The 24,057-nt window shown below is 35.5% G+C and overlaps 1 protein-coding gene across 8 annotated transcripts in view; it reads right to left on the bottom strand.

Annotated features, from left to right (window-relative positions):
- The window catches only part of RTTN (rotatin), an 83,962-nt gene that overhangs the window by 41,497 nt on the left and 18,408 nt on the right, over positions 1-24,057 (bottom strand). For 6 of the 8 annotated variants that reach the window (XM_082753592.1, XM_082753595.1, XM_082753593.1 and 3 more), the window contains 15 exons: positions 22,910-23,080; positions 20,806-21,018; positions 19,561-19,673; positions 18,267-18,393; positions 16,572-16,697; positions 13,946-14,062; positions 10,005-10,144; positions 9,185-9,356; positions 7,754-7,853; positions 5,899-5,987; positions 4,092-4,209; positions 3,708-3,804; positions 2,932-3,000; positions 2,423-2,611; positions 837-1,076 (listed from right to left, as the gene is read on the bottom strand). In XM_082753592.1, the coding sequence (XP_082609718.1) occupies positions 837-1,076; positions 2,423-2,611; positions 2,932-3,000; positions 3,708-3,804; positions 4,092-4,209; positions 5,899-5,987; positions 7,754-7,853; positions 9,185-9,356; positions 10,005-10,144; positions 13,946-14,062; positions 16,572-16,697; positions 18,267-18,393; positions 19,561-19,673; positions 20,806-21,018; positions 22,910-23,080 (2,081 nt within the window). The remainder of the gene's footprint in view (positions 1-836; positions 1,077-2,422; positions 2,612-2,931; positions 3,001-3,707; positions 3,805-4,091; positions 4,210-5,898; positions 5,988-7,753; positions 7,854-9,184; positions 9,357-10,004; positions 10,145-13,945; positions 14,063-16,571; positions 16,698-18,266; positions 18,394-19,560; positions 19,674-20,805; positions 21,019-22,909; positions 23,081-24,057) is intronic. The other 2 variants (XM_082753594.1, XM_082753596.1) reach the window with 2 other exon arrangements.

The following is a 24,057-nucleotide window of genomic DNA, read 5'->3' as shown; positions in this document are numbered from 1 at the left end:
CCACTGATCACCACCCTCCAGGCCCAGCTGTTAAGCCAGTTTTCAATCAGTTTTATCCATCCAACCAATACCTCATCAGCTTGTCTATGAGAATCTTATTGGAAATGGTGTCAGAAAGTCTACTGAAATCAAGGCAGAACATCTCCACTGCTTTCCTCTCATATACCAATCCAGTCATTTTCAAAAAGCCCCACAGAACAGTAAACAGAATTTGTGCTGTAGTTCAGGCAACAATTCCTAATGCCAATTAGAACTAAGTGGACCTATGCTTTGAATCACAAGAGCTCTAACCTGAGTTGCAGAGTGAGAACTAGTGGAAAACTGCAGTGCAATGAATAACCCTTGCCGAGATGCAGATTATATTCAGATTCAGCATGACACTCACATGCCTTCCAGCTATGTTTGGTGCAGCCAGTACAAAGTCATGCTTGCTTTCAAATCTCTCTTTCTGTGCTGTTAAAGATCTATTTGCAAACACATAGATAATGCATTTTACAAGTAGTTTTACTTTACTCCTAACACAAAGAAAAGCCATGCACAAACCAAACACTCAGAAAATCAGAAATTAAAAAAAATAATTAAAATAACATACAACCTAAGTCAACATCATTACCTGTTTAATCTGTGCTTAGTCCCTTCTATCAGCTTTTGGAAGTACAAAGAAACTGAATTCAATTATAGGATCACACAATATTTTTCCATGAGACCATTCTGATTGACTACATGCACAATCAGAATAAAAAAAATAAATTCCATTAAGTTGAAGATATGAAAACTATGAAATTTACAGTTTAAAAATCATACCCTTAATTCATTTTTGTAGTCAGTATGCTTACCTATTTATTGCTTTTTGCCAAACAAAGCGCTTCAAAGTGTTTCGACAAGACCCAGAGATGCATTTTAAAGCAAGTCTGTCATTCAGAACATAAAAACTCAGCCTAGTGAGTGCAGCCCTAACATCTCTGTGGGATACTGCCTGAATGATTGAATTAAGACAGTCCTGCAGTCCATAGGTTGTGTGAGTTATTTTCAGTAAAAGAAGGTCTTCTGAGGAGAGTTTTAGCATGTCTAAAAATCTGAAAAAGCATAAGAGAAAAATGATTAACAGCTAGTATCTTTATAAATTATTTCAGTGAGTGCTGACTCCTTCACTTTCCAGTTCAGATGAGAAGACAAAACTCTCAAATGCCTTAAAAATGTATTTTTGTTAACCAATCCCTTCCCCTTTCTTTTTTGCCCTAAAAAAAAAAAAAAAAAAAAAGGAAGTTAACCCACAACCACAAATTATCAACAACAAACCACCCCACTACATATTCAAATCCTCAGTTCTTTAGGTTCTTTGGTAAGAGGGCACCTCTCAAAAAGTTATTTGAAAAGTGCTATTCACAAGGTTTATAATGAACTCTTCATCCACGGTATTTTAGATATTGGCTTTTTGGACTATACCATCTTCTTTTTAAGAAATTGCTATGGTTTTGACTAAGGCAATTTAAAATAAAAATAGTTTATCAAACCAATGACGGCAAAGTTACCTCTGGCTCAGAACCATTCTATTTACTCATAAAAATTGTAGGACCCCTTAAAGGACAGAAGCAAAAAATTAAATATTGTCAAGATGCACAGAAACATAGAAACACGCATTTCAGTCCTATTAAATTAATCACATTTTAAGACTGTGTATGAAACACTCTCAAAGAGAAACCATGCTAACCAAGAGCTAACTAAAGGATGTAAAGAGTTTTCTTGACTATCTATGATGATTCTCAGGTATTATTACCATTAAAAGAAATAATTATTTAAAATTTAAATTTGTCAAGAAAGAGAGAAGAAAATACTGGTCATGCGGTGAGGAAGGTGGGGGGGGAATAAAAGACAGCTCCTTAAAAACAAACAAAAAAAGCATAATGAAAAAACAGAAGAATTTCACAGAATCATGGAATTGTAGGGGTTGGAAGGGACCTTGAGAGATCAACAGGTCCTACCCCCTGCCAAAGCAGGTTCCTTAGAGCAGGGATGCCCAGGTAGGCATTCAGATGGGCCTTGAATATCTCCAGAGAAGGAGACTCCACATCCTCCCTGGGCAGCCTGTTCCAGTGCTGTTACCGTCACTGTGAGTAAGTTCTTTCACATGTTGGTGAAAAATTTAAGTGTCTTATTGTTTAAAATTGTGTGAAAGGAGTCCAACCCCCAGTAAAAGTTGGATAAAGCTCTAGATTTCTTGCTTAAATACAAATTAGGTAAAACGTTAGCTATGACAACATCTACAACCTCCTGGGATGTGATCATTTACATTTAGAAGATAACATTCTCAAAGCATAAGCAGCGTGAACTGCTGTTTCAATTTGGAAATTCATTTAAACTTGAAGGAACAGTAAGATAATTGAAATATATTAGGATTTAGAATCAAGATAGAATAGCTCACGTTTCTGCTTGCTTCTCATAGTTTGTCAGTTGCAATAGGTTCTCAACCCCATGGTACCACGACAGATTCCAAGCCACCTTTAGCATATCTGACACAGGTTTCATAGCCAAGCACTCAGAAGACAACGGCACCACAACAGAATTAGGGCTAACTGCATGATGAGCAGTGATTTTGACTGGGAGATGATATCTTAAAATAAATGAGTAAATAAACAATTAAACATACGAACAACTACTAAATGCTCTATTTAAGCAAGCTTTTAAATTTTATAAATAAAAGTTCTTAAAACTTTGTTAAAGAATAAAAGGCTGGGAGAAAAACTCCATATTTAACACAAAAGTGCAGACAACTTTGGATTTAACATTTAATGTTTCCCTTTGCTCTCCCATCTCTATCCTTTAGGGAGGACAGCAAAACGGAAAGGACTGAAGTTGGCTGTAAAGAAACAAAAACAAAAAATCCACACACAAAAAAAGTAAAACAATGCAAAAGAAACAGCCAACACGTACCGTCTAACAACAGCAACAGGCAAACTGAAGGCAGGTAGACCAGTACCATTACTGGTTATGCCATTAGCCCTGCAAGAAAGAGATTAAGCTATTCCTCTTGATTTTTAACTTTGATTTACTACTAATGCTGCACTTATTTATTATTCAGATATAGCTGCTTTTTCCTACAAGTAGCTAAGAACTCATCACTGAATACATTTGTATTAACAAACATTATTTCTTCATGATTATGCAGTATTAAGACAGTTCTTAGTTCACACACAAAAATCTGCATGAGAGTTCTTTTCAGTATATTTCACGTGTGAATTCTAAGAACATTTTTATTCCTGAAGTACACACACATTTCAAATAATAAAACATTGTAAGCTGAAGTCTTCTGGTTTAAGGACAACCACTACCAAGCGAAAATAAATACAAATCTAATTAACAAAAACACCACAACTATAGCTAGCTATTTGATTAGTATAGCTTCCATTTTTGGAAAACATGGATTAGAGAACTATAAGGTGTTTCTGAAAAAGAAAATAAATGTAAGTACAGAAGTACAATGTACTTAAGCAACAAAAACATGCCAGGTAGATCTACATAACAGGCAACCCAAACTATTTGTTTGAACTACAAATACAAACAATTTTCTTGACCTACAAATAGGCAACACATCAATTTGGGATGTATTAAAGTTTGGGGGATAATTAATTTGAATATATACATATATAACTGATTTTCAGGAAAAACTTGTTTAGAGATAATGCAAATAAATAATTGTTGTTTCATACCACGTGTCTGTTCTTGCTACTTCGTCAAACAACAGAAGACAAAGCAATACTGTAGTTTCCATTAAAACAGCTTGATCATTTTGGAATATCAGGGAAACTGAATGAAACAAAGAAAAAAATTTGTTAGGAAAATACTGACATTTAATAATATATCAAAGGACAGCAGCTAAAACCAACTTTTTTCCACAACTGTTTTGCTAACATCTTCAACAGATGCCACAACATGACTAACACTAGCAAACAGTGATTCCTTTAAAATATTAGGGACTTGGAAACTAGCCACAGTTCTTAAGAAGGCTTTTGGTTATCTAATCTTTGGATATCTAATCGTATATCACATATTTTATATCAACCTATGTATTAAATTTAAAATAGAATCCTTACCTCTGAAGAGCAAAAGCAACAAAGATGATTGCTGTGCTAGAGACAAACGAACAACTGGATCAGCATACACAAGTTTCCGTAAGAGTGTCAGACAGGGTAACACTATGGATTCCATTACCTGCAAAAACAACAACAAAAAAATTAAATATCGATTAGGATGATCTGTTACGGAATGCTCTATACAAATTGTCATGCTATGAACCAATACATTCTACTATTTGTACCAGAGAAACAAAGAATGTGCTTAGACAAGGAAATTTTATCTGAGTGGTAACTGTGTATTCATTAGAAAATCATTAGAAAATACTTAATTTCCAGTTTTATTTTATTGGTTTGTTTGGTAAGAGGGTAATTTTTCTGGTTTCTGGTCTTGTAACACAGCTGTAACATTTGTTTCCAAAGTATGTATTTTTAAGAAGTACATATATGAGCTGAAGGATTTCAAAAAACTACTTACTCATAAGCTTATTTTTTTTGTTGTTTTGTTTTTTAATGCAAATAGTTTACTGCATCAGATTGATTCTCTGACATTTCATATCAGGGAATCCAAGAAGAGAACACAACTTTCTAGAAGTCAAATTATTGGTGAATAGCCAAAAATAGACCAAAGTAATTTCTGGTAAAGAATGAGAAGATAGCATGTCCTTCACAGGACATTACTTTGCTTGTCTGAGACTCTACCTTTAAATTTAGTTTCGTAAACTCCATCACCAAATGTAGTTTTGTTTAACATGCAACAGTTAAAAGCCCTGCTTATTAAATATAAGAAAAAAAATTGCACAGCTGTACACAAAGCTTTATTTAAATTGAGCTTTTTCCCTCTACTAAATACTGCATCCCTTTCTTGTAGCCACTTCTCTAAGATAACAAGTTTTTTTGATTTTGTTTTGTTTGTAAGAGGAATTCCATAATAATTATAATAAGCTAGGCAGCTTATAGCTTAAATAAACTTACATGAAGTGATCAAAAATAATGAATTTCAGGAAAATTCAGGCACCAGATTATGCATTACGATGTTATGCATTACAGCATTGGAAAGCTTGCTCATCTACAACAAATAAACACTCAACTATAAATATGATCTTATCTACCAGAACTATACTGGTTACATGATCTATTGGTCAGAAAGTTACTTACTCCCCAAATGTAGCCTGACATATATTTTCACTTGCTATGAACATAACCTTTTAAACTAGAAAGAGTAGATTTTAATTAGATATTAGGAAGAAATTCTTTAGTCAGAGTGTGGTAATGCAGTGAAACAGCTTGCCTGGAGAAGCTGTGGATGCCCCATCCATGGAAGTGTTCGAAGTCAGGATGGATGGGGCTTTGAGCAACCTGGTCTAGTGGTACCCATGGCAGGGGGTTGGAACTAGATGATCTTTAAGCTCCAAACCATTCCAATCCAAACCATTCTATGATTCTAATTTTTAATTATAATGTGCTTCAGATCTTAAATTCAGAGACTATTATTATTATGGACAAGACTTAAGTTCATTAAAAAATATTTTTTGGTCGCTACTTAGAAACCTCACAGAAGTTTTTATGCATTTCAGAATTACATCACCCAACACAGTCTGGCCAACTATTATCATTGGTTGACAAAACAATACTTCTCTCATTCAGATAATCTTGCCTCTATCAAAAAATTAATAAATTAAATATATATTGCAATTCCAAATGTTACTAAATATTTGTCTTCTGTGTAGAATACAAGTACAAAGAAAGTTAAGAGTTTTAAGCACAAAAAAGCAAGTATTACTACTGTCACATTGTGCAACGTTTGCAGAAGAACCAGTAGTTTTACCTTGCCATCCACATGTACACATTCGTTAAGGTAAGCCAGAATCTTTTCTATCACACCCAGCTTTTTCACAATGCCATGCATTTTGGTATCTGTAGAAAAAAAATAATTAAGAACCACTGCTTCTACATCAATTTAACCCTGAACTGCTTTCTGCATCATTATAAGTTGTTGCTGTTGAAAACAAGTTTCTAAAATTCTTCTGTTAATTAGTAAGTACAAATCCAGATAATAAGGCAAGCCTGCCCAAACTGTTGTCTTGTCACCAATCTTTCTTTGGCTTAGACATCCCAAAGAACGCTAAAATGCATAAATATTAACCAGTCCTTCTAAAAAACTTGACAATAACTGTGCAAAACTGTGCAGTTATTTTTAGATACAGGTGTCTACATAACAAGTGAAAAAGAGCACATATGCTCACATTACTAAACAGTCATCACGGCACAAATTTTAGATAATACTCTCCAAGGCAAAAATAAATAAAATAAAACCTGCACTTCATTTGCAATGATTTGACTATAGTAGCTTCTTGGATGGTTGTCTCAAAGTTTTAATGGGGAAAATACTTAGGATATTTATGCCCCACAATTAAAATGATCCCAAGTGCAACTCAATTTCCTATAAGGATTTCATTTGTAGTATTTGGATAGTTTTCAACAATTTAATATCGAACTAAAAAGGGTATTTACAAAATCTCATTCATCCTAAAAGTATTTTCCACCTACCTCAGTGTTCAGAATATTTGTTTTAAGAACATTCAACAGCAACAAGAAAGCCATGTTACTTGGGTTGATTGTTTTTTTTTTTTTCTTTTAAATAAAGTGATCTTTCATATAAAGTTTGTTGTAAGACAGATACATTTTCTCCTTTATAATTTTATCTTATGCTCCTTTTCATACTCTCTCAATATCTGAAAACTTTGCCAGCTGTACTGGATATATTTTTACTATTCAAAGGAGACATTTCCTCAGTTGTGTAATAATTTTTTCTGACAAGAAAAAAAAAAAAAATCAATTTTAATATTGTCTAAGACCTCATGTCTCCGTGGTGAAAAGAACTATTTTCTATCATTAGGATTTTTGTTCCTTGAACAAAACCTATGGTTGCACCAGACTGAGAAAAAAACAAAACACATAGAGAGCAAACTCCCAGGTTATGATCTTGCATTGAGCCAAATAATGCTCTACTCAAGATGGTTTACTTTTTTTTTTTTTTTTAAAATTTAATCAGATCTTCTTTACCAGATTTCATCATTTTTCCCCCATGTGAGTAACACGATTATAAAAGAAAAACAAAAACGCAATGCAAATTTATGATCAGTCACTTAAATGAAGTCATAGAGAGAAAGTATAATAGGATTGCTTCTCCTGCAAACATACTAGATTAAATGCCACAGGGAGTCTGCATCATGATATTGATTGAGGGTAAAAACATGGAAGCTTAGAGTTTACTGAACAACATTTACACAAATGACATTTCAATCCATTTTAGTTACTTAGATCACCTCAAAATAGAGGAAGACATTTAAGATGCTGAAAAAAATCTTCATTACATGTAAAATACCTTTGATTAGCCTATGTAATCTAAGGATTGACCTTCCCAATTAAAACGCAACAACACTAAAGATATGTTTGTATTTTATAGCGATCATCACCCCAAACAAAAGACAGAGTACAAAAGACAGTATCTAAGATTATATATATATAAAAAATACGTGTGTATATACACACACACACACACATATATACACACATATAAAACCTACAAGAAGCGTCCTCAGCAGAAATGTACACAAAATTTAGAAAAACAAGTTTACATGATGGTCAACACATAAATACATTTTTTTTTGAAAACTTACCTTGTAAAATGATGGCTAGCTGCTCAGCTGCAGACTTTCGTAAAACTAGGTCAACAGCATCAGAAGTCAAGATGTCATGAAGCTTTTCAACAGTTTCTACCTAAAAGTAAAACTGTATTAGATTCATATGCAGTATGCTATCGTAAAACAAGGCAACTAGACACTTTTCCTAACAAAGTAGGAAATCACAGAATGGTTGAGGTTGGAAGGGTCCTCTGAAGGTCATCTGGTCCAACTCCCCTGCTGAAACAACTGAGCTGTTTCAAAACCTACAGCAGGTTTCTCAGGACTGTGTCCAGAAGGCTTCTGAAGACAGCCAAGGAAGGAGTCTCCACAACCTCTCTAGGAAGCCTGTGCCAGTGCTTCATCAACCACACAGTGAAAAAATGTTTCCTGATGTTCAAACAGAACCTCCTGTGTTTCATATTTTCATTTGTGCCCAGTGCCTCTTGCCATCTCACTGGGCACCACTGCAAAGAGGCTGGCTCCACCAAAATAAAGATTTTGATTTTTTGTTAGAAAGCATTTGATGAGATTCTGCACGCATGTAAAGGAATAGGCTTTAATCTTTTTGCAACAAAACTTTAATTCCTAAAATATATACAGTAGTTCCTAATGAACAATAGAAGTGGATGTCTAATAAATAACATTCAGTTTATGCAGGGCTACAGAAAGCTCAAAACTACACAGAAATGCTAGAATATGTTTTTAAGTCTCTGCCATCAGTCCCCTTCAATAAGGGTAGAGGAATTAAAATCATCCCAGAAACCCAGATATGCAGATTTCAGATTACATTTTTTGGGGGGGGGGGGGTTAGGGAAAGAGTATAAATCAAGTATACGAGTGATTAGAATTAGAATAATTTCTAATCAGAGGGGAAGGATCTTGTTTGACATATTATTGTTAATCTGAAAATGCTGAGGGTAAAGAAGGAAGAGAATATGGAAAGGAAGTGGTTAAAAAAACAGCTTAACTGGTTGAATGCAGGGAGAAAAATTTTCCACACAGGTCAAGTACTTGTGATTTGTTTTTCATTTTGAAAAAGTAGCAATGCTAAAAGAACAGACAGCATTTCACAATGTTTTTAAATATTTCATACTGGAAAAAATACTTGCTTTTTCCAACCAAAAAAAAAAAAAAATGGATTTTGTGGAAAAAAAAAAATCTGACAAAAATCAGACTCTACTCGTGCACAATTAAATTACTGTAAGCAGGGCACAGCTTCACCCTTTGTACTTAAGTCTTGTTGTTAATTTATCTGCAATGAAAAAAATGAATGATTACTTCTCTTATTTGCAGTTGCAACTGATAGTGTAAACCTGAAGTAAACCTATTTGTATGAAATACTGCAAACTTCAAAAAAAATGTTAACTTCAGTGACCAGGAAAGAAGAAGAGAGGAGCAATTAGTATTTAGACAGAGCTTACTCACCTTAAATATTGATTCCATTTTATCATCCAATTTCAGCTCAATAACTTTTTCTATAATAAATAAGTTTGAAATGCCGGAAAACACACCGCCATGCAGGTTTGGGCGTTTCAGGCTTGCTCCTTCTTCATTCAAAAGATGGAATACTAGATGTTTAAGTGCTATAGATCGAACCCTAAAGAAACAAACAATTAGAAGGGAAACAATATGGAGGGGAAGATGTACGAGGAGTGGCTGAGGTTACTGGGCCTGTTCATCCTGGAGAAGAGGAGGCTGAGGGGGGACCTCATCACGGTCTACAACTTCCTCACAAGGGGGAGTGGAGAGGCAGGTGACCTATTCTCTGTAAACACCAATGATAGGACACGTGGGAATGGTGTTAAGCTGAGGCAGGGGAAATTTAGGCTGGACATCAGGAAGAGGTTCTTCACCAAGAGGGTGGTTGCGCACTGGAACAGGCTCCCCTGGGACGCAGTCACTGCACCAAGCCTGTCTGAATTTAAGAAGTGATTGGACTGTGCACTTAGTCACATGGTCTAAACTTTTGGGCAGACCTGTGCGGTGCCATGAGTTAGACTTGATGATCCTTATGGGTCCCTTCCAACTCAGGATATTCTATGATTCTATATAAAGTCCTCATTAGAAAACTTTAGCTCTCCAGTTAAACATTAGTTTATAAAATTAATAATGTGGAGGGTGGGTGGGAACAATTTACTCAATCTACTTTTCACTGTAGATAAGTCTATTGTTTTGTTTCCTTTTTTGAGTAGACATTTTTGTCAAACATTAAAGATATGCTGAAATCCTACAAGGCATTACTCACAACTGCTTTTTTGAGAAAAGAAGACGCAGAGCAGCTCGTAGTCTAGTAGTTCTAGGGAGAATACCCTCTCCTTTGTCAGAAGACGTTTCACTCAAAGTGAGGATGCAGTTACCTAGCTTATCTTTTGTGTCAGCGTAACCCTAAAACATACAAAAAAACCAGCTTATAAATTTAGTAAGCTAAACAGGAAGTGGAAGAAGGAACAAAAGCATAAAACCCACAACTCAAAAAAAAATAATTTATGGAGAATATAATTTCTCTGCTGAAAAAAAAAATAAAATAAAGTGATCCCGTATACAAAATTAAATAGAGATTTTTATATGGCCCAGAGGTACTTTGACCTGGAACCTTTGACCTTTAATATGTTAACATGATGCTGTTCTGTAAGGTCAATTTCCTTTTTAATAAGTAGTACTCAGTCACTATATGAAAACAACTACAAAACATTAAGTCCTACCTATTTTCAGGTATTTACCTCTTTCACACTCAACCAAAACAAACCAGAATAAATTGCATACTGCGACTGTTTAAACAGCAGAGAAAAATTGGGTTCTGAGGGAACAGGCTTATGTAGTTGACAAGCCTCTCCACGGTATTTGAAAACTCCTGGCAGTCAGGTAAAGTCCCCTCTGACTGGAAAAAGGGTTACATCACTCCCATTAAAAAAAGGGTAGAAAGGAGGAACTGGTAAACTACAGGCCAGTGTGCCTCACCTCTGTGCCCACAAAGATCATGGAAAAGATGCTCCTGGAAGCAACATCAAGGCACATGCAAGACAAAGTGATCCAAGACAGCCAGCACAGCTTCACTAAGGGCAAGTTGTGCCTGACCAATCTGGTGGCCTTCTATGATGGAATGACTGCATCAAGTTGACAAGGGAAGACCGACTAATGTCATCTACCTGGACTTCTGCAAGGCTTCTGACGTGGTCCCACACGACATACTGATCTTCAAAATTGAAGAGAGATGGATTTGAAGGGTGGACCATTCAGTGGATAAGGAGTTGGCTTGAAGGTCACACCCAGAGAAGTGTGGTCAATGGCTCTATGTCCAGGTGGAGGCCAATGACAAGTGGTATCCCTCAGTGGTCTGTCCTGAGGCCAGTACTGTTTAATATATTTTTTTTTTGAGGAACACAAGAAGTTCCTCACTAACATGCGAAAGAACTTCACAGTGAGGGTGACGGAGCATTGGAACAGGCTGCCTAGGGAGGTTGTGGAGTCTCCTTCTCTGGAGATATTCAAGGCCTGTCTGGATGCCTACCTGGGCAGCCTGCTCTGAGGAACCTGCTTTGGCAGGGCAGTTGGACCCAATGATCTTTCAAGGTCCCTTCCAACCACTACAGTTCTGTGATTCTGTGATCTTTATCAATGACATAGGCAGTGGGATTGGGTGCACCCTCAGCAAGTTTGTAGACGATACCAAGCTGAGTGGTGCAGTTGATACAACAGAAGGAACGGATGCCATCAAAAGGGACGTGGAGCAGCTTGAGAAGTAGGTCCCTACGAACCTAATGAGGTTCAACAAGTCCAAGAGCAAAGTGATGTGCCTTGGGGAGGGCAATCCCAGACACAAGTACAGCCTGGGAGAAGAACTCATTTAGAGCAGCCCTGCAGAGAAGAACTTGAGGGTTCTGGTGGACAAAAAGCTCAACATGAACCAGCAGTACACACTTTGCAACCCAGGATGTAGTTGACCTTCTGGGCTGCATCAACAGAGGAGTGGCCAGCAGGTTGAGGGAAGGGATCATGCCCTGTAGTGGATTTATGTGGCAAGGTTTTGGTAGCAGAGGGCCATAGGGGTGGTTTCTGTGAGAAGGATCTAGAAGCTGACCCATGTTTGGGAAGGGCCCCTCTGCTGACCAGAGCCGAGCCAATAAGTGATGTTGTTTTGCGCCTCTGTGAGAGCATATTTAAGACAGGGAAAAAAAACGCTGCGCCATACAGCGGCTGGGAGAGTGAGAGGAGTGAGGAACAGCCTTGCAGGTGCCAAGGTCAGTGAAGAAGGAGGGGGAGAGGTGCTCCAGGTGCCAGAGCAGAAGTCCCCTGTGGTCTGTGGTGAGGACCATGGTGAAGCAGGATGTCCCCCTGCAGCCCATGGAGTACCACGGTGGAGCAGGGTTCCACGCTGCAGCCCGTGCAGGAGACCATGGTGGAGCAGGTGGCCCTGCACCGATGGAGGCTGCCGCCTGTGGAAGACCCCTGCCAGAGCAGATTCTGGGCCAGACCTGTAGCCCATGGAGAGGAGACCACGCAGGAGCAGGTGACCTGGCAGGAGCTGCTGCCCGTGGGGGACCCAGGTTGGAGCAGTTTTCTCCTGAGGGATGGACCCCGTGGTACGGACCCATATCTGGAGCAGTTCTGGAAGAGCTGCTGCCTGTGGGAAGCCCACACCAGATCAGTTCATCAAGGACTGCATCCTGTGGGTGGGACCCCAAAGCACAGGGATGAGAGTGACCGAGAAGGAGCAGCAGAGAAGTGCTGTAGACTGACCATAACCCCCATTCCCCTGCTCCCCTGCACCGCTCGGGGGGAGGAGGTGGAAGAGGGTAGATGGGGGGGGAGGGGGAAAGGTGCTTTTGGTTTCTTTCCTTTGTTTCTCACTTCTCTAGCTTGTTAGTAACAAGCAATAAATCTTACTATCCCCCTATGCCAAGTCTGTTTTGCCCGTTACAATAATTACTGCACGATCTTGTCCTTATCTCAACCTTGAAGCCCTTTTCATTGTATTTTCTCCCCATTCTCTCTTTGAGGAGGGGGAGTGAGAGAGCGGCTGTGGTGGAGCTCAGCTGCCCACTCGAGCGGAACCATGACATGCCCCTTTACTTCGCCTTTGTGAAGCCCCACTTGGAGTCCTGCATCCAGGACTGGGGCCCCCAGAACAAGAAGGATGTGGATGGGTTGGATTAGAGGACAGGAGGAAATTCTTCACTCAGAGGGCGGTGAGGCACTGGAACAGGTTGCCCAGTGAAGCTGTGGATGCCTTATCCCTGAAGACCAAGCTTAACAAGGCCCTGGACAACCTGACCTAGTGGGTGGCATCCCTGCCCATGGCAGTGGTATTGGAACTGGATGATCTTTAGGGGCCCTTCTAACTCAAGTCATTCTGTGATTCTATGAAAATATAAGGCATTTTATATACATTGGGTAAATATAGGCCTTCAGTAGTCTCTGGTCAAATATTTGTTTTATGTAGCCATGACAAGGTGTAGCACAGAGAAAAATTCTACTCAGAAAAATGACTTTGAACAAGAATCTCTCAATACATGTTTAGCCTTAATTTGGAATCTATGATCTATAGGTAGATCATAGAAAGGAAATCTCTATCTTTTTTTTCTTTAGTGCTAAAAAACTTTGATGGAGAAACTAGGCTGAAAATCAGACTGAAGGCTGCAAAAGTAACTATTAGATTGAACCAAGAGTGAAGGTACAGAATATAAAATGGGTGCAGTATTACAGATATAAAGACCGATGTTAAGGATAATACTGACTGTTGATACTTATAATCAAATAATAACAAAAAAGGAAACAAAGAAAACACAGCTTAAATGTACTTGATCAGAAAACTGTACAATCACAGATCTCTGAACGTTCAACCTTGAAGATGTGGGACGCACTTAAATAAGCATGAAAAAGCATTCAATGTTTTAAGCTGTAATTAAGTCATAGTCACTAACTGTTAATTTCTACTACATTTCAGAGTTTCACATTCTAGCAATAACAGGCTAAAATCTGTCTACAAAATTAAAAGTAGTAACTCTGGCTGGCTGGCATCTAAACCCATATAACATTCGTTATTTGACTTTTGATAAGTCTGTGGGTATATTACTGTTAACCTACTCTCCAGGTGGTACTTACAACTTCTTGCTGTGGTTTAAGAGGACAGTGCTGCTGTTTACATGATTTAATACATCAAATTCAGATAATAGCACATAGAAGTACCTGTAAAACAGGAATGATGGGATAGAGAGCTTCAATAAACTTGTTCCAAGTCAATACTGCCATTACTAATTGGCCCTGCAACAGATGCATCAGAATGGCCTTGGCTGCGGAATGTACCTGTTAAACAACAAAAAAAGAAACTAATACCAGAGCTGATGTGTCTAGATCAGTTTGTCAATGTTGTAAGAAAAAATGTAATACAAAAAAAAAAAACTCAAAGAGAAAGGATCTACAGAAGAAATACTATCACTGAATGACAACTTCTAAGTTGTCTGTCACACTAAACATCAGACTGTTAAAAAAGCCTCTCAGAACACAGAAATCAAACAGTTCTACCTAAATAGTACAAAAAAGAAGTCTTGAAATTAAAAACATTATTCAGGCAGAGAGACAACTATAGATAACATAATTCCTCTCTGGATTGCCTACGTACTAGAGTCTAAGCATACGATGTGCCAATGCCAAAATGTTATCTTCCAAGTTAAAATTGTAATACACCATGACCACTGTTGGAGTCTCTCATGTAAGAATAAGCCTGAATTTTATTTTTGTTTGTTTTAGATCTAGCATGTCTAAAATGACTTCATGACTTTTTATCCAATCATTTTCCCCTCAGAACTTTGTTTTGGCTTTTCTATAAATATTAATGAATCTTTCTGAAATAAAATAAACCATTAGTTCAACTTATACATCTATCGGCCCCTCTATCCTCCTGGTAAAAAGAAAAGTTTATTTTTTTGACTCTTGTACTGGGTCTGGCTGGAATGTTAACCACCACACTCTACATTTCTGAGGTAATTCCCAGAATTTCCAGTCTTTATGATATGCTTCTGTAGAGGATTTAGAAGGACTTAAAACCTCTTATACGGCCATTTCACTTTATTGAAGAAAACAATCAAACTAAGATCATCAAAACTTTCCAATTGTACATGAATAAATTTGTTTTTTGGTTTTTTAATCATTAAAAGAAAAAAGGTATATGATGCAATATAAATACTGTATTGATGTACACCATATACAACCTATTATTATTGCTATAATGGGAATAGAGGAGAAAAAAAACAGCTCAGAATTCATTCTTCTTTAAATAAATACCTACCTTTAGCAGCTAAAAAATTGCATTTTACACCAGTAATAAAAATACTCTCCCTCCAGGTAACAAGAACAATCTGTCTTTTTTAAATCTTTTATCTTTTATAAATCCTGTCCTATCTTTAAGCAACTGGATTTGTAGAAATCCATAGCAAATCTTAAGCCCAACCTTGGGATACAAGGTTCTTCTGTGTCTTCATATCATCACATGTCTGAAAGGTTAAACCGATGCTTTATGAGAATTTAAACAACAGATAAACATCCAAGAAGGAAAAAGAATAGGCCTTGGTATGATCTGAATAACATACTTTGTTGAGACACAGAATGCGTGCTTACAAAATCATTTAATTTTGTTCTTTCCTAATAATGCATTCTTATTGTTCTCTTAGCAATCTCCTTAAATTCAGTATCAATTGAACATCAATTCATTTGATATGCTTGACCAGTCAGACTTTTTAATATAAGGCATCCAAGTGACTAGACAAACAAAATAAATGCTTTCCTTGGAAAAAAGGAAAATATATACAAACTATAAATACAAAGTACATTATCAAACACACTTTACTTCTCATTTTAAAATGGTAACCTCTAAAAAACATTTTTAAATGGAAATATGTAGTGTTGTGTTAAAAAAAAATCACTACCTTATTTCAGCAGACTGGCAAAAATCAAACACTTCAATTATCCTCAGAAGCAAAATTCAATCAAAACAATTCTTCACATCACCAGCAAAAAAAAACAAATATAACCAAGAATCCTTGGTTAATTACTCTTCTTTCCCCTCCGACTGTAGCAACCTTACAGATCAGCTACAAAGTGGTTAGAAAGAACCTGAGTCATTTTTCTTCCCTGTCAGAACTCCTTTCTTAGCTTCATATGTAAGCTAAGAAATTAAAAGAATAGAGTAGTTCAGTTGGAAGGGACCTTCAAAGATCATCTAGTGCAACTGCCTGACCACTTCAGAGCTAACCAAAAGTTGAAGCATATTAATGCATTTGTGCATTAAGTATTTGGCATTAAGCAATTTGTGCATACAATTGAACTCAACAGCAATTTCATCCTCTTCTGTAATACAATGCTCATGTATTTAAACACAGATGCATCTGAAGCAATGAAATATATTTTTATAACAAACCCTGCAGACTTAAGATGTATTTTTGCTCCTCAACTGATACATGCATTTCAGAAGTCATCCCACCTTTACAAAGACTTGAGACTTCATGTCTACTATAAATGTAAAGCGTCATACATGCTATTTTGTCACATGCACATTTTATAGTGTTGAATACTGCACAGAAGATGACTAAAAAACATAGCTTATTTAATTTTTTCATTGGTCTGTATCATATGGAATAACATCTTCTATATAGAACATTATTTTGTCTCTGAATTTGTGATGAAGAAAACCTTCAATTTAATATAACTTCACTCTTTGCATAGTTTTTCTCTATACAAGAAACCATATGAAATCAAAACTTCACGTAAGCCTCAAAACACCACACATCAGCTTATAAACAGTTCCTAAACACAGTACCTCATTTTTATCTTCCTGAAGGCCAAACGTAGAGATTTCATATAAAACTTTTGGATGAAGAAGAAAGTGTACTCCATGGCAGACTGAAGAAACAGGTTTAGCAATATTATGAACACCTAGACAGTCCTTCAGTAAAAATAAAGATGGTTAGTTTTAAAATTGAAGACAGTCTCCCATTACTGAATCTTGTTTTATAGACTGCCTTAAGTTGTGCTCCAGTAAAAGGCTTTCTTTTTGCAGCTAGGAACACTAAAAATTTAACTTTATGGTCCTGGTAGAAACACCTTCTTTGTTGATCACTGACTAAAAACTCCTACATAACATAATGATTTTGCATTACTTTTTTTAAACTATTATTTTAGATCAAATTTTTTACATTGTTCAGCATGATATTAAAATAAGCAAAACCTTTAACAGTCAGGTAAAAATCTCACAAAAAGCTACAAATGTTATTCAGTGGAGGCAGTGGTTTTTTTATTCGCCTTGTGAAAAACTTGCTCCCATATCTTTCTATTTAATTGAATGGTGCTATATCAGTATGACGTTTAGCCCGTTAACACCCATAATAGAAAATATAATTATGCCCAAGTATTATGATATCAAAATAGAATAGTGGTTTTTTTTTCACTGATATAAGCCAATTATAAATACCTGAAATGATCTGATGAATAAGACACTACCATTATTAATACAGAATACAACCATACATTTTTGGGAAGCTTGCACTCTTTATGCCTTGAATGATCTTTATTAAAAAAATAAAAAATAATCAAAATCAAAACAGCCAAACAAAAAAAAAAAAACACAAATTAAATTTGTTAAAGATCTGTACATAATGCTACTTAAATATTTTTAAATGCTCCCCATGTTTTTATGCATGGAATTTTTTTTAATTTATTGTTTTAATTTTTTTTTCAAAGCAGACTGTAGGGGGGTGTGTGTGTGTATGTATATATATATATATATACATATATATATATATACATATATATATATGTATATACACACACATATATATATGTATATACACACATGTGTGTGTATATATATATAATGTGTATATATATATAATGTATATATATATATATAATGTATAATGTATATATATATATATATATACTGTGAAAGTGTCAGTATTACATTATTCTATTTCCCTTAAGTAAACATTCTTGCAAAAACCTGAAAAGCAGCCAACTAAAAATGATTTTTGCTCAGAAAGGAAAAAAAAAAAAAAAAGCACAACAAAAGAAAAGTGAAAAACCTCCACAAGGAAAATACAAACTGGGCAATCTCATTTCAGCAGACAAGTAAAAATGAACACTTCAATTTAAAAAAAAATATTGAAATTGAAACATTTCTGCAGAGCAGCAGCAAAAACAAACCAACCAACCAAAAAAAAACAACAAACAGTGACCAGTATTACTAAGAATCATTTTAAAAAAGCAAAATTGTCAATCACTGGTTTTCCCCTCACTTTAGAGACATTCTGAAGGGAAGTACCTGAAGTATAATCTAACCAAGTAGTTTTAAATCCCAGATATAGAATAGCATACTGCAAGTCTGTGTCTATACAGATCTTAAAGCATATAATGTGGTGAGCAGAATTTGGCAGTAACAATGCTCTTGATGAGGGAATCACACAATATACGTTATTTAGCACAACACCAACAGTGTTAAGAAAGCTTTAGGTCTAACCTTAACCACTTCAAGACAGCAGCGATAAGCTTCAGTTTTTATATTCAGCAAAGGATGAGCCAATAGATGGAGAAGCACATTCTGACCCTCAGTCTGAAGCAATGGGTTTGCCTGGCCAGACTTCCAACTTAAAATGAAAAATAGTTAAATCTACATTATAAAATTGACTATGAGTAACTTCCATGTAGTGACTATGTTTATTTTACAGGAATTAAAGATGCCTATAAAACATTTTCTTGTTAAGCTTCAAGATAACCCCTCAAAAATACTTCCTGAAAAGAAAAATCACTTGATTGACATAAGTTCAATATCATTATCATTATGTTTTAGCAAAATCGTAACAATCACATTTGTAAAAATACCTTCTTTCCATACTTATATGTAAAATAAAGACCATCATTTTTCAAAACTCTCGTGAAAATTAGGAACCTGATAAACATTTACATTAATCTGAAAATATCAAATTCTACTGACTTTCAATAGTCTTTAAAACATGGCATATAATTATAAAAAAAAAAGTGCTTTCAGATTTGTTTTGTTATCTTTGTTTTTACATGTAGACATAGCAGTCCATCTTATTGTCACAAAGAAAATTGACATTAGTCAAAAGACAATAATCAGTTTAAGTGAACTCCTGTTTTCTGAAATTGTAAACAAACAATTCTACAAGGATTAGAACACTTCAGGATTAAAAGCTACTAGTATTAGAAAGCTCTTAAAAGTAGTTTCCTTTGAAAAAATACCTGCACTCAAGTTCTGAAAGGGCATAAAATTCAGATTCGGTATTTCTACTTAAGAGTTTGATACAAAATGTTTCCAGGCACCATAGAGTACCTTAAGTTCTTTAACATTAAAAATTAAAACAGGCTGTTTAATAAACAAGATTCAATATGCAATATGCATCTTATTTATTGCAATATGCAATAAAATAGGTCCTTCATGAGTTCTGAAGGAAAGGAACACAAATACACCAGGAACAAAAGAACTTTAAAAAAGGTTCAAAAGACAGGTCAAAATGTTTCGAGACTGCTTCTTTGAAGGCAAAATCATAAAAGCTTACACTGAGAAAAGAATAAAGCATGGGGTTTTAGCACCTGACACTCATTTAAAAAAAAAAATAAATTTACCACAGGATGGTACAAATTATTTACCAGAGATCTTCCAATGGCTAAAAGAAAAAAAAAAGTTTAAATACAAGGGCAAAAATATTTCAAACAAGTTGAGATTCTACCTGAGAAAGCATTATAATTTATTTTTTTTAATTGATATTTTCTTAAGTTTTATAGGTACTTACAGATTTGAGCACATGTGAATGCATTCCTGAAGCAAGGGCAAATGTTGATGGTAGGGTAGGCTACTTAAGGCTTGATCTGCCAATTCTAATAATTCAGGAAAGTTCTTCTCCCCCTGGAAAGTAAAATAAAGAGAAAGAAACTATCAAATTTTGTAATATAAAAATATAAAATGTTACTGTATAATCTTCACTGTATAATTCATCACTGTTTTTACTACACATGGTTTCATTCAGCCCTTCACAGAGAAGCTTATAGTTAACCCAATGAACAAACTCATTGGATTTCAAACAAATACATTTTAGTACCTACTCCTGTGAGCTGACAACTCTTTGTCTGCTGAATCCAGATAAAGATCAATTAAACTCACTGGGAATAAAGAGTATCTAACTTTTCACAGCATGAACTAGCATGCTACTAACACTACTCAAAAAACTTTCTGAAGTATCCAAGAATAGAGTATGATAAAAATTTAGCTGTTAAGCTATTAACTTTTAACACTATTAACACTATTTTAACACTATTAATTTTTATTTATTTATCTTTTTAATCTTCCTATGTGTTCATACTCTTGTTTGACAAATACATTAAGCATGAGCCACTTAAAATTGAAGAAGATTACAACTTCATTATGAATAATATTTTGAGTAAATTGCTGATTAAGTTCAGGACATGCTTATGTAAAGGATGAATCAACTCCAATTTAAGATAGCAGGACATATCAATTGCTGTATTTCATTCATTTATATTTATTTTGGTGACAACAGAATAAGCATTTTGCACCAGCAATAATTACTAGTCCATTCAAATAATGGAGAATATTTGAGCACCATGCTGGAATCTCTCTAAACTAATAAAACATAATGTAACAGTTGTCCTCGTAAGTGAACCACCCAAATTTCACACAGTCTAGAAGTAGTAGTGTATTAGAAATACTATTACCAGATAGTTTGGAATTAAATTATCTAAAATAGTTAAATACTAGGCAACAACATATACACACATGCATACATATACACATTATATATTTAAATATAGTACTTGTTTTTTTCCTACTACTTCGCCTATAATTAGATTATAAACCCACTTACAATCTGACTTTTTTCTTTGTTTTTTCCCCCTCATGAGTATAAAATACATCCGTTAGTTTTCTTTCACACTGCCAGAACAGTTTTTACAAGGGGAAAAAACAAGCACAGGAAATAAGTTTGCCTACAGAAAATGCTTTATATAATGGAATTCCACACCTTCTTATGAACTTCAGTCATAAAGCTACAAGTGCATTCAATGGAATAAGCAGCTTCTGAAGCTTTTTTATAAATACTGTAGTTCTCGGAACTCATCTGCTCCAGGTAGGCTGCAACAGCTTCATGAATGCTTGGATATTCCAAGGAAAAGGGTACATCCATAGAGAGAAGAAATAAAGCATTCAGCAAACTCTTTTGTGAAACTTTACTTGCCTTCAGAAAAGAAAACAAGCGTCAGAATAACACAGCCTGAAAATACAGTAAAACCAACAACAGCATTTGCAGTCTTCTAATAAGTATCATCATTATTGCTACTGCTTAAAATTTAGAAGAAACAAAAAATCAAATGAGTTCTACATGAAGAATTTATTTTTTGATTAATTTGTAGGAGTCCAGTAAATTCCAGTTCTAACATTAAACCTGCAACTAGTCACAAAATATGAGATGCATACAATCCAGCCACAGCACTAAAAACTTCATGGATTTGCCAGGTCAGTCTACTGTCCAACCACTAGATGGCAGAGAATATACAGACCACAATTATTTCTCTCCTACTAATAAGAAAAGGTGTACAATTGTATATAGTAATATCACATACTAAGAACTGTGATTTCTGATGGTTACATTTTGTTTGTTTTTGTTTGTCTTCCTTACTGCAAGTCTTCATTCAACTTAAATTTTGACCTCAAATGCAGTAACTATTTTCAACTCCTGCTATATGCAAATTTAAAATTTTATATTAAATACATGAAAGCATAAAAATTAAAAAATCATTAGATTAATATGCCTGCACTTATTTTCAGGGACAAGAAACAACTTCATTAGTAAAAGATTTAATGTTCGTGGCAAAAAAAAACGTAACTGAGAAGTGAATCTGTGTGTTGGGTCTGTCTGGGATGGAGTCACCTTTTCCCTGCAGCAGCCCAGAGTGCTATGCTCTGCACTCGTAGCTGGAACAGCACTGATATCACTCCAGTGTTGTGTCTATTGCTGCATAGTGCTGGCACAGCATCAGGACTCCTTCCAAGCCCCCAAGAGCCAGCAGGCGGGGGGTGAGCAAGTGATGGGGAGGGGACATTGCCAGGGCAGCTGACCTAAACCAACCAAAGGGATATTCCATAACACCTGATGTCACACTCAGCAATAAAAGGGGGGGGCTCTCATGGGGGAAGGGGCTGTTCCTCCTGAACAACCACTACGCATTTTTGAGGCCCTGCTTCCCAGGACGTGGCCGAACATCGCTCGTTGATGGGAAGCAGAGAATAATTTCCCCTCCCCCCCCCCCCTCGTGCTTCCGTGTGGACTTATTGTTTTTCTCCCCATTCCCTTTCCCTTTAATTAAATCTCAAACCTCGAGTTCTCTGTGTTATATTTTCTCCCCCTTCCTCTTTGAGGAGAGCAGGAGTGACAGAGCAGTTGTGGTGGAGCTCAGCTGCCCACCCGAGTAAAACCACCACAATCTGCTATTCAAATTGAGCAATGTCTAGAAAGAACTATAATGCAATTTAAACTGACAAAAAATGTAAACAGACTTTTAAAGAGGATTTTTTTTTTTTTTTTTTTTTTTTTTACTACTTTGCATCCTACAACAACTTCCAACTACAAGAACCCTATTAGAAATAAATTCAGAAGAAACAACCCAAGAACTTGTTTAAAGAGCATTAAAAACAAACATTTTAAATCAGTAGAAAGTGTAAAACATATTTGCTCACTACATTCCATCAAATTAAGAGTGATGATTTTACACAGTACTAGTCATACCATGTCAACAATAAACAAGCAGGGGGCAGCATAGCTTTGCAAATCATGAATAATACCAGGAAAAAAAAGTTACAGGAAGAAAAAAACATTACATTTTGAAAGCCTCATGAAAAACACTGTATTAAAAGTTTTTTTTTAGACTTGTATTCTGCAGCAGATTCTGCAGAATGCACCAATACCTGAAGAACAAAGTTCCCTTCTTCAACCATATAACAGCCGATATAAGTCAGATGAATTTCTCTGTCTAGTTGCTGTTCTCCCAGCATTAAGTAAAACATCCCTTTATTCTCTCTTAAAATGCAAAACCCAAACACAATCACTTTTCAAATTAGTGATGGCCTACCTTTTCTACGGGGAGAAGTGTTTGCAGCAATCTAATAGTGAAAAGAGAAATGCTAGTAAATGCCATTCTGTGATGCACCATCATCACCTCAGGCTGCTCTGCACTTATATTGGTTTTGTGATATAATATAGTTTCTCCAAGCAAACCCAAGACCAGAAGCAATTTGTCTCTCTGAAAAGATAAAATTAAAAAATAAAGCACACAATCATTAGAAGTAACTGACACGTTATAATTACTGTATAAATGCTGTAAAGATGTATAGTTATTTTGAAGATGCTAGATACTGTATGTGTTGTACCATTTTTCCATTTGTAAATTAGTATTTCATTCGGCTTCCAAATAGAACTTTGTCTAAGTACTAGACTTCACTTTACACCTTCATTTGCAGTTCTGAATACTTTGTTACCCATTAATAACTCGCTCTTCCATTTCTTCTCCCCTTGCTCTTCATTTCTTAATTCTTGCTCACACTCCATTTTGGAACTTCTAGCATTAGAGTATATTTTGAACATCTTTTTCAGTATAGAAATATTAGGATCTAGTTTGAACTCACTAATGAAACTAATTCAAAAATGTAAAAGAAATTAAAGAAAATATTTGAGATCAAATGTTTTATATGCCCATTCATCCTCAAAGGAAACATCAGCACATTTCTCAAATTATATAAAATCACTACCATTTGGAGGGATCCAACTCACTGACACAAGAAGGGGAATTTTTTTTTTCTCTAGAACTTGAAAAAAACAGGTTTTGTAGTTGGAATGCCAGATTTAGAATGCCAGTTTTCAGAGTAACAATTAAGAAGGCAATACCAAATGTAAGATTTGACTTATTAATTCTATTCATCACTGTTAAAGAGTTAATACATCCAACTCTAGATAAAATTGAAGAAAATGACAAAAAGCAATTGACTAAATCAAGTCTTTAAATAAATTATCATCAAAACTTATTGCACAGTGAGAAGAAAAGGATTTGTACTCTTCTTATAGAGTACAAAAAAATAAGTTTCTCTCTGTGCTGCTACAGTTCACAAGAAGTAGAGCCTCTGCTGCAAGACCATGGAATCTCAAGTCAGCAGTAGAATCAAAGACTTTATTCCTCCTTGAGACAGCAAGGACTGTTTTCAAAGCTTGTGACCCAAAAAACTG

This window comes from Aythya marila (genome assembly GCF_965140915.1).
Source record: "Aythya marila genome assembly, chromosome: 2".
In the NCBI taxonomy this organism is placed as follows: domain Eukaryota; kingdom Metazoa; phylum Chordata; class Aves; order Anseriformes; family Anatidae; genus Aythya; species Aythya marila.
This window is presented reverse-complemented; position numbering and strand designations above follow the sequence as displayed.